This window comes from Chroicocephalus ridibundus, chromosome 1 (genome assembly GCF_963924245.1).
Source record: "Chroicocephalus ridibundus chromosome 1, bChrRid1.1, whole genome shotgun sequence".
In the NCBI taxonomy this organism is placed as follows: Eukaryota; Metazoa; Chordata; class Aves; order Charadriiformes; family Laridae; genus Chroicocephalus; species Chroicocephalus ridibundus.
Window position 1 is genome coordinate 17,902,017 of NC_086284.1, and position 17,873 is coordinate 17,919,889.

General features: G+C 42.8%; 1 protein-coding gene across 1 annotated transcript; it reads left to right on the forward strand.

Moving 5' to 3' along the window:
- The first annotated feature begins 1,169 nt into the window (after positions 1 to 1,169).
- On the forward strand, positions 1,170 to 12,061 carry BIRC2 (baculoviral IAP repeat containing 2). The gene is made up of 9 exons (XM_063329970.1): positions 1,170 to 1,322; positions 3,104 to 5,195; positions 5,304 to 5,403; positions 6,623 to 6,701; positions 7,279 to 7,327; positions 8,350 to 8,592; positions 9,829 to 10,083; positions 10,236 to 10,277; positions 11,137 to 12,061. The coding sequence occupies exons 2-9, from the start codon at positions 4,322 to 4,324 to the stop codon at positions 11,328 to 11,330; spliced, it is 1,836 nt and encodes a 611-aa protein (XP_063186040.1). The 5' UTR covers positions 1,170 to 1,322; positions 3,104 to 4,321; the 3' UTR covers positions 11,331 to 12,061.
- The last annotated feature ends 5,812 nt before the right edge of the window (positions 12,062 to 17,873 follow it).

The window sequence follows — 17,873 nt, forward strand, 5'->3', positions numbered from 1 at the left end:
CCAAGCAATCATGTTTTATGCTGGTGTCAAGGAGAAAAGGTAAAACTGTGGGGTTTGCATCATGTTCCTGCCCTTGCCGCCCCCTCAGGACAGCAGAACTGTCAGAGCAGGCTGCGCCTGTAGAAATCATAGTATTGCCTAGGTCGGAAGGGACCTTTAAGATCATCAAGTCCAACCATCAACATAACACTGACAAAAACCATCACTAAAAGGTGGCCCTCAGCACCACATCTACACATCTTTTAAATACCTCCAGGGATGGCGATTCCACCGCTTCCCTGGGCAGCCTGTTCCAATGCTTGATAACCCTTTCAGGGTAAAAATTTTTCCTAATATCCGATCTAAACCTTCCCTGGTGCAACTTGAGGCTGTTACCTCTTGTCCTATCGCCTGTTACTTGGGAGAAGAGACAGACCCCCACCTCTCTACCCCCTCCTTTCAGGTAGTTGTAGAGAGCGAGAAGGTCTCCCCTCAGCCTCCTTTTCTCCAGGCTGAACAACCCCAGCTCCCTCAGCCGGTCCTTGTTCTCCAGACCCCTCACCAGCTTCGTTGCCCTTCTCTGGACCCGCTCCCGCACCTCAGGGTCTGCAGCCCCTTGCTGCGGGGAGCGCAGCGCCACCGAAAGCCCGGCTGCCATCCCAGCCGCCCGAGGAGGCCGCACCCGCCGTCCTTGCTCCCCCCGGTACTAGTACGAGGTCCCCAGGCGAGGCCGTTCGCCCGGGCCACTGCCAGAGGCGCAGCCCCATCGGGCTCTTCCCCTTCCCGCCGGCGGCGAGCGCGGGCCGCCCGCCAGCCCCACACGGCGCCGGGCCCGCGGGGCTGGAAATCCCCGCCCTGGGCCGCGGCGGGCTGGGCCGGGCGGGGGAAGCACGATCTCCGGGCGGGTTTCCCCGTCCGGGAGGAAAGTACCTAACGTCCCTGCTGGCGCCAGCGGGGCCGGGGCCGGCCTCCCTCCCTCAAGGAACGAGCGATCGTAACGGAGGAGGCCGGCTGAGGGGCAGCCCAAGGGAACACTCCCCCCGCCGGCGACCGCCACGGGAAGGCGCTCGCTCGGGAGGGTAGGAACACCCCCACAGCCCGGCAGCTCTCCCGGGCCCGGAGGGAGGGAACGAGGGGAGGCCCCGCCCGCCGTCCGCCCTCCCCGCCGTCAGGCCCCGTATACGCCCAGCGGCCGCCGGGACTTTCCCGGTGCGCCGGCCGCACTCGGAGTTTCCGGGCAGGGGCGGCTCCGGCCGGGGGCATTGCTCCCCCTTACCGGGCACCGTATATAGGCCGGGTGTGCGCACCAGGCCCGCCCGCTGCGGGGGGCCCGGCCGGAGACCGTGAGTACCGGGGGGGGAAGGGGGCTGGACCGCGGCCTGGTGGTGCGCTGCCCGGCTGCTGCGTGGGCTGCGGCGGGTATCCGCGCCCGGCTGAGGGGCGGGGGGACATCGCGTCAGGGCAGGCCGGCGGCGGGGGAGACCCTCGGCGGGCTGAGGGGCCTGCCTTGCCGCGCCCCGGGCCGTGGTCTCCGGCGCTGGAGGGGGGAGCCCGGCAGCCCTGCGGGACGGCCGCTCGGGGAGGGGGGCTTGGGCCCTGTGGGAGGCCCGGGACGGGTCCCAGCAGGCTGGGGCGGTGGGATGGGGGTGGAGGAGCGGCCAGTGAGGCCTTGCCTTGCCGGGGGGACGCGGTGGTGGCTGTCCCGGTGTGCGCGACCGAGCACGGACCCCCGGGGGTCTGTCTCCTTGAATGGCTCCCCATCCCTGGAGACATTCAAGGCCAGGGTCGATGAGGCTCTGAGCAACCTGATCGAGTTGAAGATGTCCCTGCTTACTGCAGGGGGGTTGGACTAGATGACCTTTAAGGGTCCTTTCCAACCCAACACATTCTATGATTCTGTTCTATTCTATTTCGGTGTTCAAGGTCTGTAACCTTAGCAAGGGGTGCTTGGAAGGTAAACTTGTGTGGCCTGGCTCATGACACAAGTGCAGAAGAACATTAAATTGAGTTTTGAGGTTGCTGTACTCTAAATATTGCTGCTCTGGACTTTACGTAGCTTAGTGTTGCTGCAGGATAATGGAAGAAAAAACCTGTGAGATTCAGAGCAGTTGGGTGACTCTGGAAATAAGGAAATCGAGGATCCTCAGGGCTGTAGTGGAAGATAATATTAGAAGAGTGTTCGGCAGAAAATTACCACAGGATCTCAGGTTTAAGTGTTCCTAAATGTTTTAGGATTATCAGGGTCTCCGTTTGCTCTGATATTTTTAGCATTTACTCTGGGGTATCTCTAGTATGGAAAGAGGCTTAACTTGTCAGACTAGCATCCTTCACGTATGTTGTTAGTTTAGTCCCACCATCTGTGTTAAAGAAGTGGATTGGTGTAAGGCATTTGTAACTCATGCCCTCAGTGAATAAGAAGCCGTAGTAGTAATAGTGTGACCATATTAAGAACAAATCTACTAAGAGCTGTTGAAATGAGTAGGAAATGCTCTGCTGTTTTCCAGTAGGTGGTTTTTCTAGGGCTGTGTCATCACGACAAGTATATCTGGTTTGAGTCTTTCCTGGAAGAACTTTTTAGGAAACTGATACTGTAAAACAGACTGCTATATATGCATTTATGAATTAATAGAAAATTATATATTTAAAAACTTCTGAACTTTGTCTTTGCTCTTACCTGAATTTTTTTGGTGAGGTTCAGTTTTGCTGAACATATGAACCATGCTTCAAGTATCATTAGATTTACCTAAATAAGAAATTTCAGCTCTCTTAATTTAAGTCAGTGTAATAAAGCTGGACCTTTGTTGTTTGAGAATCTGCATGCTTAAACCAATTTAGGTGGATGCAACTTCTGTAGTACAGTATCTTACCTTTAGTTATACTGCTTGTGATTGAGCAGCCTGATTCATCCATTTGCCAAACACGTTCTGCTTGTGTCAGTAACAGGCAAATTAAGTGTGTTAAATCCACTCCATGTGACAGTATGTAAAGTTGATGCCCTGAAAATTTCTAGCTAGTATTACAAAAAAGCTTATGTTGAGGTTTTAGTTTTTATAGTTTCTGTTTGTATAGATATTACATGCAGCTCATATTGTATATTCTGAAACACTCCTCTCCTTCCTTGCAGGTTTTGTTCCACCCAAAAGAATTAAATGATTGAAACTACAAATACTTACAGTTTCTTCTTGTGAACAGTCAGTATCAATATGGAGGCGTAAGCACCTTAGAAGGGACTTTAGTCTGAACTCTGGGAGGTAGTTCTGTGCAGAAATAAAGAAACTAAGGCTTCAAATTCATTTTTTTTTAAATCTGAGGATTCTGTTTGCTTCTGTATGCCATAAACATGGCATACAGAAGAAACTTAATTCAACAGTATAAAGTATTAGAATGTCCCAACACAAGGCAATTCATTTATGTTAAATTTGATAACTCTATACTTGTAACAAAGGCACCAGGTTAAAACTGAAATGCTCTGTTCAGTCTGTGTGGACAATGTTATAGACAGAAAAGCCTAGGGCTATTCCAGGCTTATTAATAAAGACAGTTCATCCTTGTCAGAGACAGTGTATAGGATCTGTTTATCTCATAGCTGAATATTCGATATATGTGAAGTTGAGTATAAACTAACTTCTTTAGTCTTAAAAAGTTATTACAACAATATGCAGAAGTTGAGGGGTTTTTTTGGAAGTCTAGCGGTAGCAAATATACCAGATCAGTTCAGTAGTCAGTTCAGGGGCACTTGTATGCCTTTTGAGCTTGATAAACCATTATTTTCAGCCTTCTAATGAGATTTACAAACTAAAATCTTTACATGTGTATAAGCTGCATATTTTATCAGCTGTCTAGGGTGAAATAGTTCTTAAATCACTTAACAGATGTTCTGGTCAAAAATGATGTCATTGTAGTTACCCCCCAGTTTAGTTTCTTTATTGACAAAGGATTTTGATAAACCCATTTGAGGTCTTTCCTCTCTGGATCCCACCTTCACTAGCCTGACAAACTGATGCTGCTCTCCCAGATACACTGCACAAGGAAAGCACATGATGCCTATATGATTCAAGGGAAAGTCCTTTTTTGACATGCTTTCTTCAGTTGTCAAAACGAGGTGGGGCAGCTTTTGCACAGAAAACAGTTGTGTAAACTGAAGTTCAAGAACTTCCCAGATTTTAAAGGCTGTTAATCTTGAGGCTAATTCTATTCATGTAAGCATTCAAAGTTGCACATTGAAGTATTTAATTTTCAGGTTTGTACTTTTGTACAGGCAGGGGTTATTCCAAATTGCCTTTAATGCACACAACTACCTCCCAGAGGAAGACTTGTCCCATTCTTCCAAAAATAGTCCATTATGAACATAATGGAAAATAGCCCTTTCTTGGCTAGCATCATGAAGCAGAGTGCTTTGTGTGGTGAACTGAAGTATGACTTATCCTGTGAACTCTACAGAATGTCGACGTTTTCTACTTTCCCCGTTAATGTGCCAGTGTCGGAACGGAGTCTTGCTCGGGCTGGGTTTTATTACACTGGTGTGCAAGATAAAGTTAAGTGTTTCAGTTGTGGCTTAACGTTGGACAACTGGCAACCAGGAGATAATGCTATGGAAAAACACAAACAGCTGTATCCTAGCTGCAGTTTTGTTCAAAACATGCTTTCTGTTAACAACCTTGGACTCTCCTCTCGTTCTGCCTTTTCGCCTCTGGTCACAAACAATCTCTCACCATCTCTACATTCCATAACACTTTCTCCAAGTTTAGAACAAGTTGGATATTTCAGTGGCTCTTTTTCCAGTTTTCCTCAAGACCCAGTAACTACTAGGGCAGTTGAAGACCTTTCATTCTTGAGACCTAAACTTCACAATCCTTCTATGAGTACAGAAGATGCTAGACTACGCACTTTTCACTCATGGCCACTGGCGTTTCTCTCGCCCACTGATCTGGCAAAGGCTGGACTTTATTACTTGGGGACAGCAGACAAAGTTGCTTGTTTCACCTGTGGTGGCCAGCTGAGTAACTGGGAACCAAAAGATAATGCTATGTCAGAGCATCGGAGACACTTTCCTACTTGCCCTTTTGTGGAGAACCTTACCCGAGACCAGCTAAGTTTCAATGTTTCAAATGTGAGCATGCAAACCCATGAAGCACGTGTTAAAACATTCATAAATTGGCCGGCTAGAATTCCAGTTCAGCCTGAACAGCTTGCGGATGCTGGCTTTTACTACGTAGGTAAGAAAAACTGATGTCTCCAGTTTTATTCGCATTGCTATGTCAGCATTTACCTTAAAGTAAATTGTGTGAATGTTTGCTAGATATTTTGCCTTGTTTTTCTTAAAGGCCGCAATGATGATGTCAAGTGTTTTTGCTGTGATGGTGGATTAAGGTGCTGGGAATCTGGAGATGATCCATGGATTGAACATGCAAAGTGGTTTCCAAGGTAACTTGCAAAATCTTAGTCATAATTTGTTCACACCCTTAAATACTTCTAATTTTGGCAGATAGGTACTGCACTTAATAATTTTGTTTAACTTCACTGTATGATGTACAAATTCAGTCTTTCATTTGGATGTATTTCATGTACCTCTGTTTACAAGCTCTGAAGTGCTAAGGTGGCCATAATTAAAACATTTCTTCATTAAGCATGATATTTAATGCTTTCCACTTAATAGTTAAATGCTGTGTGCATCCCCAAATCACTGTTACCAAGTGACGCTGCATTGTTCATGAGCATGCTTGTCTAAGAGAAGCAGTCAGAAAGCAGACTTGAGTAGAGCAAAAGCTGCAGAGAAATGAAGTAGGAGGAACATCTGACGCCCTCAGTCTAGTTCTGTGTCCATGCCCTTCTTGAACCAGTTTTTCAGCTTGTGCAGTTTAGTTTCTTAGGTGTGGAAAGGCTTGTGAAGAAGGTTTCAGTGGCTGTTTAATACGTCTCTATTGGAAAAATGACAGAAATAACTTTTTAATGCCCCCCATAATTAAATGGCAATTGCGTACCTAATTGCTATCTGTGCCTATGGAAATCTCCACCTACATTAATGACAGAAATAGCTGCACTTAATTTCAGGAAAGTTAATAATGATTCTTCACATCGTAGATCTCCAACTAGTGTTTAATGGGCAATTTGCCGGCTACTGTTATACTGCACGATGTACGTAGAGTTAAATGACACCTTTGTTTCCTTCTGCGTTATGCCTGTCAGTAAATGTCCTTAAGAGATATAACTCTACATTAGTGAAGCAGATCTGGCTTTGATAGTGGTGTTAAATTTTGTTAATTTCTTTTGAATGATTTGAGTAGGGGATAAGAATGGTGAGATGTGAGATAGAAACAGTTTATCACTGCACTTTGTGGTGACGCTGACACGGTATCATTTCTCATGACATACCATTTTGATTAGAAGTGGTAGCAGAATGTAAAGCTGCTGCATTTATATACGTAAGCCTACTGACTGCTGAACATCATGGAAAAGCTTTATCAAAGTGTCACCAGACACTAGGCTATATCAAGCTTCCAATTCAGAGAACTCTTTCCCCTCTGAAGGAAGAGAAACATGTACTTAAGTTACGCTGTGTTACTGTAAGCTGTTTCATTCATCTGTATTTTTTTCCCTTGGCAAGTAGAAAGTATAATTTAGTACACTTCTGTCAATGTTTCAGGTGTGAGTATCTGCTTCGTGTAAAAGGAGGAGAGTTTGTAAGTCAAATTCAGGCCAGGTTCCCCCATCTTCTTGAACAGGTAAACTTTACTGTTCAGTAACTTTGTTTTTTTTCTTGTTGGAGCGCTATGTTCTTTTTGGGAATTTGGTCCATCCTTCTGCCTCACTTCTGCATATATTTCTACTATGTTTCTAACACGATAAAGGCTCTTCATGAGCACAGAAATGAAACCCATGCTGAACCATGGCTAATGGACTTGGACTAGTAGAGTTTAACCTGTACTTATGGAAAGTGTTATAAGGGAGTGAGCTCCTTTGTGTCAGGAGAGGAAAATTCTCATTATGTAAGTTTCAGTGAATAGTGCAGATCATTAATTGTTATTTCAGGTATCAGTCATGGACAGCCTGAATTACTTCTATCCATAATGCTTCTGGCAAGAGTAAGCCAAACTTCTGTTCATGAAATTGGTCAGCACTAACTTCATATTGATGATATAGTTGCACAAAGTTGCAGACTTGTGTAACCACATGTAAAGTACCTAACAGATACCATTCAGGTAAAAAGCTTAGCGTGGATGATGAGGGAAGAATGTGTTAAAGGTACGTAGGGGGAAAAGCAATACTTTGATACTAATGTAGTTCTGTTGTGTTCCACAGCTCTTGTCAACCTCTGATACGCCTGTAGATGAAAACATTGATCCCCCAAGTATGTATATTAGAGCATGTTTTTAAACGTTCTCAGCATTTTGCCGACTTAATGATTAGCTATCCAAAACTAACTTGCTTAAGAATTCTTGGATTTTGTTGGAAACAACAATGTTATAAGGATTTTCTAAGTAATGCTAAAAGTTAGGTAGCTTCAACGTTATATGGACAGACTTAAAGGAGGCATCTTTAAGAGATCTTGTCTTTCATTTTCCTTATTTTCATACTAGCAGCTCTTGGCATCTGCTGTATTTGTGGTTTTTAGTTTCGTGGTTGAGTTAAACAAAACAAGTCAATTTGGCATTTCTTAAATTGACCTATGGTATTGAACTTTGTGGAACAGTTGCTAGAGGGCGTCATGACTATGCAGTTAGCAACTTCATTTTTAGGCATGTAAATGCTCTTGAGTTGAGCAGCAGTGGTCAAGGAGAGGGTAGGACAAGCTGATAAAGTGAAGTCTTTCTGAGCTGGACTGTAGTTATAGTGGAAATAAACCCCTCCCAGAGGGTGAGTGGGTTATGCTATCATAGTCCCTGCTGGTTGAGGACAATGAGTCAGAATCCCACGTGTCTGGTGCTTAGTAAGTTGAATGGAAAATACTGATCAAGAGCTGGAATAGAACAATTGTTTGTACTATAAACTCTGAATTTTGATCTCCTTCCTTCCCTGCCCCACCCCCCCCGCCTCAACATTTTTCAAGGCCGAAGTTAGAAATGATTAAATATTAGAAAAAGCTGCTAAGACACAATGGAATTCTCTGTGGTTTCTCTGGATTATCCTAGATTTTCGTGAAGGCCTGTCATGGATTGAAGTTTATCATGGATTCAATCCAATTAAGTAACTGGCTTCCATTTTTAAAACTAACCACTTAAGAAAAAATGTCTATTTAGCCATTGAAACTTTTTAGTGCTAGGTATTCATATATATTTGCATATGCGTAGGTAATGTTGGTGTCTCTGACTTCTGGGTTGTATAGGTATTTTATTCTCTATATTATACATAGTGATTTTCCTCTTTGATTAGTTATTCATTTTGAACCTGGAGAGAGTCATTCAGAAGATGCAATCATGATGAACACGCCTGTTGTTAAAGCTGCCTTGGAGATGGGATTCAGTAGAAGGCTAATAAAGCAAACAGTGCAAAGTAAAATCTTGGCCTCTGGAGAAAACTACAAGACTGTTAATGATCTCGTGTGTGATCTGCTCAATGCTGAAGATGAGAAGAGGGAAGAAGAGAAAGAGAGACAATTCGAAGAAGCTGCATCAGGTAAGCATAAGGCATGAACAAAAGTGAAAGCAGAAGTGGTTTGTATTATGTATGGTTTTTATAGTTGTTTTTATTCACTAAGCGATTTAGTTTAATTGTTATTATGATCAGTTTCTGTAAAAGCATTGTCAGGGTATCTGTATGGAACTAGCAGTCTGGGAACTTCTTCATTCCCTTTCAGGAGGATGGTTCCAAGGGTTCGGTATCACCTGATTCTCTCCACAGGAGCAAAGCCATATTTTTTAAATTTCTGTGGCTTTATATTGCTGTTAATAAAATAAATGGAACCAAAAGACTTTACTTGGCACACTCTACTAATTTTTTTTCCAAGCTTGCCTGTTCTTTAAACTACTTGAATCGGTGAGCCACCATATCCACCTCCTAGAAGAGGCCATAAACTTTAAAATTAGATTCTGTAAGATGGCCAAAGGTCTGCTTTTCTGTGTCTGACTCAGCCATGTGGGTCAGCTATTTAACAGTGTTTATTTGATGTCTTCAACATTTCCTATTGTTTTAATACCATATAGCAAAGCCTAAAAAAATCCTACTATTTTTGAGTCTGTGAAGCAGTAATGAAACTTCTCAATTATAAATTAAATTAAGACTGCTTTTCTACTGGTGTGTTCTATCAAAAAAACATAGATGGATTCAGCCATTAAACCTTAATGGAAGTGATTTTGTTGTTGTTGTTGTTTGGGATAGACTATTTAAAAAAAAAAAAAAAAACAAAAAAACAACCAAACAACAACCCACCAAACTTTTGAGACTGTTTGTGCTGTACTTCTGGTTTTCTTGCACGTAATTCTGTTGGACACCTCTTAGAAAAGCTTGATTCTATCTACATCTCAGACATGATTTTGACTGCCACTGACTAAAATTAACCTGTTGGTTGTCGGTGAGTTAGCATTGGTGTTATGCAGAGGTGTTGTTTTTTTCTTTGCAATTCTGCAGAGAACGTAAGTCTTGCTAGTGTGAAGTTAGACAAGATCCCCTCAGATAGCTTAACCTGGAGATGGGGGCAGGAGTTTTTATTGGTGAAAAGGCTTCAGCTCGGAAGCTGCTTGTATGTGGTTTTCTTCAGTCTGTTCTTTATGTAAACACCACTAAAACTTACTGAGGTCTTTATTAATGATGTGTAGTAAGTGAACATTTCAAGTAGAGTTTAAAGAATGTAGGCAGAAATGGAGCTTGGAGTGCTGTATTCGTAACAAACGTCTAATCCCCTCTGCATTCCAGATGATTTGTCCTTAATCCGGAAGAACAGAATGGCTTTATTCCAACGTCTAACATGTGTACTTCCAATCCTTGGGAGTTTATTATCAGCTAAAGTGATAACGGAACTTGAGCATGATGTTATTAAGCAAAAGACTCAGACACCACTGCAAGCAAGGGAACTGATAGATACAGTTTTAGTGAAAGGAAATGAAGCAGCCAGCATATTCAGAAACTGTCTACGAGATTGTGACCCTGTGCTGTACAAAGATTTATTTGGTATGTCTATTTATTTTTTTTTCCCCTAAGGATGTAAGTTTATAAAAGTCTAACCAGTGCTGTCGTAGCAACCTATAGATAAAAAAATAATCAGATGCTGTTTGAATATAGATTAGTCAAATGATTAGGATTTTTTTTTTCTGTTATTTTAGTGGAGAAGAACATGAAGTATGTTCCCACAGAAGATGTTTCAGGTACCTTAAACTCTACTTTTTACTTTAAACGTTACTGTGGGAGAAATAGCTAACATTGCCGGGGGGAGGCGGGGGAGAAGAAAATTACTTCGCTTAAGAAAGAGGTTTTATGCTTGCTTTACGTTCTCCCTAATTCTGCTTTGGTAAAGTGGATTTATCAAAAAAAGTTAAGTGCGTGCTCAGACTTGCAAGCAAATCTATCTGCTGTAAACCGTATCCTGTGCCTTACATGTGCTTTTGCGCCATAGGAGGGGGAGCTTTCTGGAGCTTGACAGTTCAGGCACATGCTGGACTTGATCCTGGTACAAGCTCTCATTCAGGCGTTTGATAAAGAGCAGACAGTGCATAGTAGGTTAGCATTTCACAGCAGGTATCATTATCTGCTTTTCCAGAGGGGGTTATAGGTGTCTTAAGATTTATCTTGACTAACAGCTGGGTACATAAAAGCTTGTCAGACATGGGACTGCGTTTGCTCTTGTTTAGTCCTGTGGTTTAATGTGTTAATAGACTTCAGAAAAGTATACAAGCCTGAATTTAGCTCACTTCCACCGATCTGACTGTGCTCCTAATATCCAAGCAAGAAAAGTACAGCGTTTGCTAAAATGTAAACATTGGTTGGTCTCAAGAACTACAGCTGGCCTCCAATCCTTGAGCTGTTTGTTGTCTCACAGAACTGGGAAGTACAGGCTGGTTCCTTGCATGCCGCTTTCTGACCTCTGGGAAATGTACTATTCTCACTGCCATCTATATTTAGTGATACAGATAGGGAAATAAAGGGTGAAATGGATGGAACATAGCTGTGTTCTAATTAGAATGCACGTATATTCAGGCTTCTTAAAGTTAAATATGTTTTTTCCAGGTTTACCTATGGAAGAACAATTAAGAAGGCTACAAGAGGAAAGAACATGTAAAGTTTGCATGGACAAAGAAGTCTCTATTGTTTTTATTCCATGTGGCCACTTAGTGGTATGCAAAGAATGTGCACCGTCCCTTAGAAAATGCCCTATTTGCAGGGGGACAATAAAGGGTACAGTTCGCACATTTCTTTCATAAGGAGGGAAACTTGCACAATGTCTTTGTTCCTGTCATCCTCCAACTCCTGAAGTTTAAGCCAGCAGTGTCTTAAGAGTGGAAAATTGTGGTACAGATGATTAACCAGCTATCTAACACAGTTGTGTAATAGCAAACTGTACCATCGTTATGAATCTAGTAGGTCTTCCTTGCTAAAGACTCTTTCTGTTCATAAAACTAGCTCAATACTAAGGTGAGGTTTTTGTAGCTCTCCGTTCCGAGTAAGGAAAGCTGTTTCACTAGTATGCCTCTGTGTCATTTGCAATAAAAAAAACTTTCTGGTTGAGTTCCTAAAATGGAGCCTGGCATAACTCTTCTCATGAGTTGCCTCCATGTGGATGTGAGAAAATACATTAAGATTGCTGTTTATTAATAATTAATATTAATTAACTTCAGCTACTGTTTTGGTTCTGTTTTGGATTTCTTGTGGACTTGAGAAAAGAGGCAAACTGTTGAGCAGGACTCTTTTTAAAGTTTTGGTCGTGTCTAGATACTTGTGTAATGTGTATTAAACATAGTTTATATGAAGACTGAATTAAAATATTTCTAATTCTCAAATGAGTGCTTGTTTACTCTGTTCCTGTTGTTGGATTTTCTCTGTAAACTGCAGTGACTAGAATGCTGTCTTTTTCCTGACAAACGTTTGGCGTTGTTTGTTTGCCCACAGAAGTACAATAAAATTTAATTCTGTGTGTCTTTCATTCACTTTTGAACAGGGAAGTGACTGCTCTGATGCTTTGTGATTGCCTCTGGTAAAGTAGGGGGGTCAGATTTTTATCCTTATTTACAAACAAACAAAAAAACCCAAAAAAACTCCACACAGCATCTGGTACATCGTTCTGTCATAATTTTTAAAAAGGATAGAAATCATGGGCAGGAGTGATCCTCATGACCTTGGAGATGAGGCAGAGGGTAGCTCTACAGCAATACAGCCTTTATGCTAGGGATTAAAATGTAAAAGCTGCTTTCCAGTGTTTGGAACTTTATAGTGATTGTGCAATTAAATAGTAGGATCTTCCACCCCTCTCTGAAGTCTTGGGTCTTGTTTTGTAAGCTGGTAGTCCAGGGACTTCTGTTTCCTTACTGGTTGACACTTACTTTACCCTTTTCAGTTTTGTGACTTGCATAGTAGGTACCTAGAGAGTTCGTAAGGATTTTGCAAGGATTTCATGGCAAATAAGGGAAGAATGCTGCCAGGATAATGGCACCAGATCCTGCAGTGGTAGTGTCAGTTCGTCTGGCTCTAATGGTTAAGTCAGTTGTCTTCCATCCATATGCCCAAGTGCTGATCTCTGAATCTGCATGTTGTCAGCAAGAAGATGTTTTTAGCAGTGCTTCGGTGTCTTACGCTCTGGAGTGCAAGGTGAAAATACCATTTCTTGAAGTTTCAGGATGCCAGCGCTTGGGCGTTGTGTGCACGTAACTGGCTTTCATCACTTCATGTGTGGCTTTAGCTATACACGTGTTAGCTCCTCTAAAAAGAGAGCACCCTGTATGTATAAAAGTAGTAAAGTTTATACATTAAAAAGAACTTGTGTGGGCTATGTAACTTGTGAATCGTTCTCGTGACTAGCCCTGCGTAATGGTTGCCTGGTGTTTAGAGCAAGGCTTGTATTGAGTGCGGGAAATGTCACCAGCAAATAAATGTCCGTTCATACTTAGGGCTGCTGTATGTTTGGCACCTGTATAATCTTTCCTGTTGTACATCTGAGTTGTAATTTAATAAAAGTTCTTCTCTGGGTGTGTCTGTGAAAGCAACCGCTGGGGCTCCTGCTATAATCACCTGCCATCTTGGGAAATCTGTCCACTGAGCTTGGAATTTAGACTGTGCGTGGAGTTACAGTATGTTACGTTTCTAGTATAATTGCAGCATTGAATCACAGTTTTGGCTATCTAAAAAGGGCCAGAACGTGTACTTTTATGTGTTAATTATGTGATTGAGACTGACTTGTTAGCAGATTCAGGATGCTTCCATCAGTAGTAATCATCACTAAATTCAGTGAGAACAGTTGTGCAAAGGAAGATACAAATACATCCTAGTTACCCCCTGTTTGTCTTTGCCCTGTATCTCCAAGCCCTCCTGGGCTGGAGCCCCTTTCGAAATAATACTGGAGATGCTACTTTTGAAGAAGTCTTGCTTTGCTGTCTTGGGGGGTTAGGGGAGGGGTGTAAGAATCTGTAATGGTTTGTCTTTAAACATTTTTAGTGCGAATTCAGGATCGCTGATGTTTGGTTTCATCCATTCTTCCCTAATTCCTGGAACACTGTTTAAAGCTGTGCATAAGCTGGCACCATAATTGTTTCAACGCTTTGGTAAACATTGCTTGCGGTACGTAGGATTCTTTAGTCTAACTGTAGGTTGGCTTGCTGTAATTCTTTTAAATGCAGACTTTTGTCCAACTTTATTGCATGTACGCATCTTCCGTTTAATTTTGATGTTAAAAGTGTGAATGTTTCAAACCTAGCATGTAGTTTTAAACAGCTTCAATTTAACATACCTTTGCTTTTCTGGTTTTAAAATGTTTCTGAAGGCTTTTCTGTCTTGTGTAGCAACTTAAAGTTGTCAAAGATTATGAGAGCTTGTTAAGGAATAAAGCGCATGACTTGAAATTTGATGTTCAGACCCAGACATTAGTCCTATTAGAACCAAACATACTTTCTACAGATTAAGATAAGTCTGCAGGGGGAGCTGGAGAGGGCAGGCTCACCTGAAGAGTGTGGAATTGTTGGTATGTAAGCCCTGTTTCTGAACGGGGAAGAGGACAGGGAAAAACATGGTAGCAGGCAGATTTTTTTAAGCAATGGATCACATGGGCTTAGAGTTTTTCAGACATTGCAGTTACTACGTATAGATCAGATGACAGGATATATAGGGCTTTAAAAACTGAGTGATTCAGGTGTTCGGTGTCATTTGTGGTGCCCGAGGGTGTCTCGGGACCTGCAACATACCTGTCTGCCCTGGTTGGTGAGTGTTTTGAATGTCCTGGGCAACTTCAAACAGCACGGGCTGCCTGCACCCAGGCACCTGAGCCGCTTTCTGAGAAGTGGAAGAACTTGATCTACAAACTACTGGGTAGAAGTCTTTGACCTAGTTTTGGCAGGAAGGCTACTCTAGGTTATGGCTTTCCACTGCTCCCCACTAGAATGATTGTGGTGGCCCTGATCTGTACACGTGAGCAGTTCCACTCTCCTCAGTACCGTTCCAAGAAAGCTGTAATAAAACTAGTTGCCTGTAGCACATCGCAAACAGAACCCTAGCAAAATGTTAAACCACGGAGAAGACTGTCTGCGTAGTGATTTGTTTGGAGAGGGTCAAGTGACTTTGGTTAGTTGTGAACCAGCTGACCATGTTTGCGCTTTGTTCTGTGTCCACTTCCTTTTTTTGAAAGCATTTTCCAGAGCTTTGACGGGGTTATAAACAGCACTAACCAACCCCCCCTGCCCCCAGCTTCCTGTGCAGCTCTGCTGATGAAGCAGCTCAAGTTCTCAGCCGTCAGCATCCCAGGTCCATTGCTTGTCTTGAGCTGGCGGAGTGCGTTTGCGTGGCTTAGCGGCGGTAGAGGGTGGGAACTTTGGTATCATTGGAGTTCAGGGCTCAGACCTGCTGTAAGTTGAAAACAGAAGGCAATATTCCCAGCTTCTAGAAACGAGCAGTTTCTTTACTTGAATGAAGCGTACCGTATCTGCAAAGGATCTTGCCTGGAGCAGCTGCAGTTTCTGATACTGGTTTGAGATACTGCAAGATAACAGTGGCTTCCCAAGTAGCAGCGGCATGTTTTGTGAAGCTTCACTGTGATTATTCAGCAGTTTCATGCATGGGTTTTTTTGTGTGTTCTTGTTTTTTAACTGAATGCTTTATCTTCTGTTTGCATTTGAGCATTGACCAGGAAGCCCAGCGCTCTTCAAATTGAAGACAGCGTGCAGTCCTGGTATCCACAGGTGACCAGACGGCCCTGGAGCACTGCTCTTATACGCCAAAATGAACAGCCATATATGAAGTATCTAGGAACTCCACTAGCATGATATAAAAGAAAAGTCTTTATATTGCTTTTTGTGACTGAGGCATTAGTGGTTGTTTAGTAACTCCCATAGTGCTCTCAGAACTTGGTTCTTTGCTACATTCCTCATTAAACATCAGGAGAAGCGTGTGGAATTGTAAACAGTGGATTCAGCTGCCTTTAGTTCTGCATTGGGGCAAGTGTAGCGTAGTGAGGCTGGGGATGCGGTATCATGTTTAATGGTGCAGATGGACTGAGCTTGCAAATTCAGTGTTGCTGTTAGTTATTCCTACAGTGACCCGCCGCAGGTATGTGAATTCAGGCGAGAGGCGTATTCTGGACACAAAAAGGTATTCTCTGTCCTGTTGAACTACTTAACGTGGAATGGTTGTCACTCTTGCTCCGGAGGTCGCTAGTGCAGGGATTAAAACTTCCTGAGATAATACTAAATCACCAGTCCTTTGTTTCTGTTTTTAATTGGGCGTGTGATCACAACAGTTACCGATGCTCCAGCCCAGCTTCCTCACTGATGGCTGCTGGCATAGGACCCTTCAAGCCTAAGAGCCTGGGATGTTGCACACATCCTGCGCGAGGAAGAGCGGAACTCCAAACAGCAGATCCTGCTGTGCTATTTTCAAAATATTTGAGTTTTTTTTTTTCTCTTTGAAGAGATCAAAATATACTGGAACATAGCAGGAAATCGCACAATAAGCAATGTCCTAGCAGTGGCTTTTGCTGGTCAATTTTTTTTTGGGGAAAAGCTGGAGAACTTGCCAGAGCTCTTTAAGCTCACATGTCGACTTGGTCAGAACAAAGATCTCCTTCTTTGGGATCTGTATAGTTTGACTTACTGATGCTCTATTCTTTTGTCAGATGGATAGAGAAGTGAACTACTCAGTACTTACGGAATATAGGATGTTAGGCAGGGTTGTGATTTGCCCAACGGAAGACAGCTTCGATTCTAAGGGAAGAATAAAGTCTTTAGAAAAGATTAAGTCACATACGCAACAATTAAAAGGGGAAAGCGCCCCATTTGTACAGGCACTTGTTGCTTTTGTTTCTGAGCCCTGTCAAGGAAACTGAGTTACACAGTTTTTTTTCTAACACTTTAAAAGCACCCATCACCTCAGTGCTGGCCAGGTGCCCCACCTTGGCTTCCAAACTGCAGAAGTCAGAACAAACAATAGACAAGATCTTGAGTATCAAAGTGAGGATATATTTCCTTTTGGGATTCTAAAAGGACATTTAAAAGCCTCCAGAACTTGGAGTCCCTTTTATTCCATCACTCTTCAGAGTTCCTGACTTGGAGGTTTGGAAGTACAGGGATGAGCTGACACTGAAGGATAAAATTAATCATTGATCCAGTCTTCAAAGTCATGTTTTTATGGCGAGGCAAACACTAAATTCTGATGCAGGCTAAAGCTCAGACACTGCAGGATCAACACTGGGAACTGACAGTCCCTGCGGCTATGCTGTTTGTGAGAACTGTCAAATGCGGATTCCTAAATTCATTTAACTTTCCTGTTTTTTAAGTCATACACCCATCGGGACTCCTCCAGTGTTGTCCAGAGAATGTGTTTACATTCTGCACAGGTCCATTCTCATTCTATCTGCTTCCATATGACAGCTAAATTCTTAACCTCTTGAGTTATCTAGGCAATTTTTAGTCTCTGATGCCATTCGACTTTGCTTTTGGCAATATTGTCATTTTGTTCCTTATATTTTTTTTTCGATAAAGCATGTTAAGAATGCGACATATGTCTTCAGGGCAAAACCAGAGTGGCATGAGCATGTAAGAGCTTTAACAGTCTCTGAACAAAAAGGAAAGGTATGAAAGTAGATTTACAAAGGGATGATGTTTAAGTTACTGCATATTAGCACAGTAACATGATCTTGCTTTAATAGTGTTTTTTAAATAAAAAAAAAACAAATATAGCACTGCAGCATTTCTGGACTGCTTTGAAGCTGTTGATGTAGGGCCCCATCAAAACAATGATGCTGGAAGGGCAACGACTTGGTACTAGGACACAGGCTAAAGGAGACCTGCATAAAAAGGGAAGCCGTGCGGGAGGAAGGCAGACCGGTGCAGCGCTGGGATGTGGGCTCAGGTTGCTCCACGTCTGCCCTACAGCAGCGTCCCAGTTCGGGGACACCAAGTGCCGTTGTCTCCTCTTGCTCTGGGGCGGGGGGGGAGTTTGAATCCAAACCACAAGAAGTGGTATCAGTGAGGGTGCAATAATTCATCAAAGACGGGGGGAAGAGTGTTGTGGCTAACATTAAAAGCAGTTACAGCTTACTCTCTGATAGCCTTCATATACCGGACGTGAACGAGGAAGTCCTGGTTCCCTGAAGTTCCAGTTGCTTTCATCGTGTCAGTGTTTTACACCCTGGCTCCCTGCAGAAGATCCCAGCATAATTATATTGCGCTTAGTAGTAAATGAAAGATTAAGCCTTCTCAAGCCTGTAGTATTAAATGAAATAAATTTTAAGCGCAAAAACCACACGAATTTTAAGGATTAAAAATGAG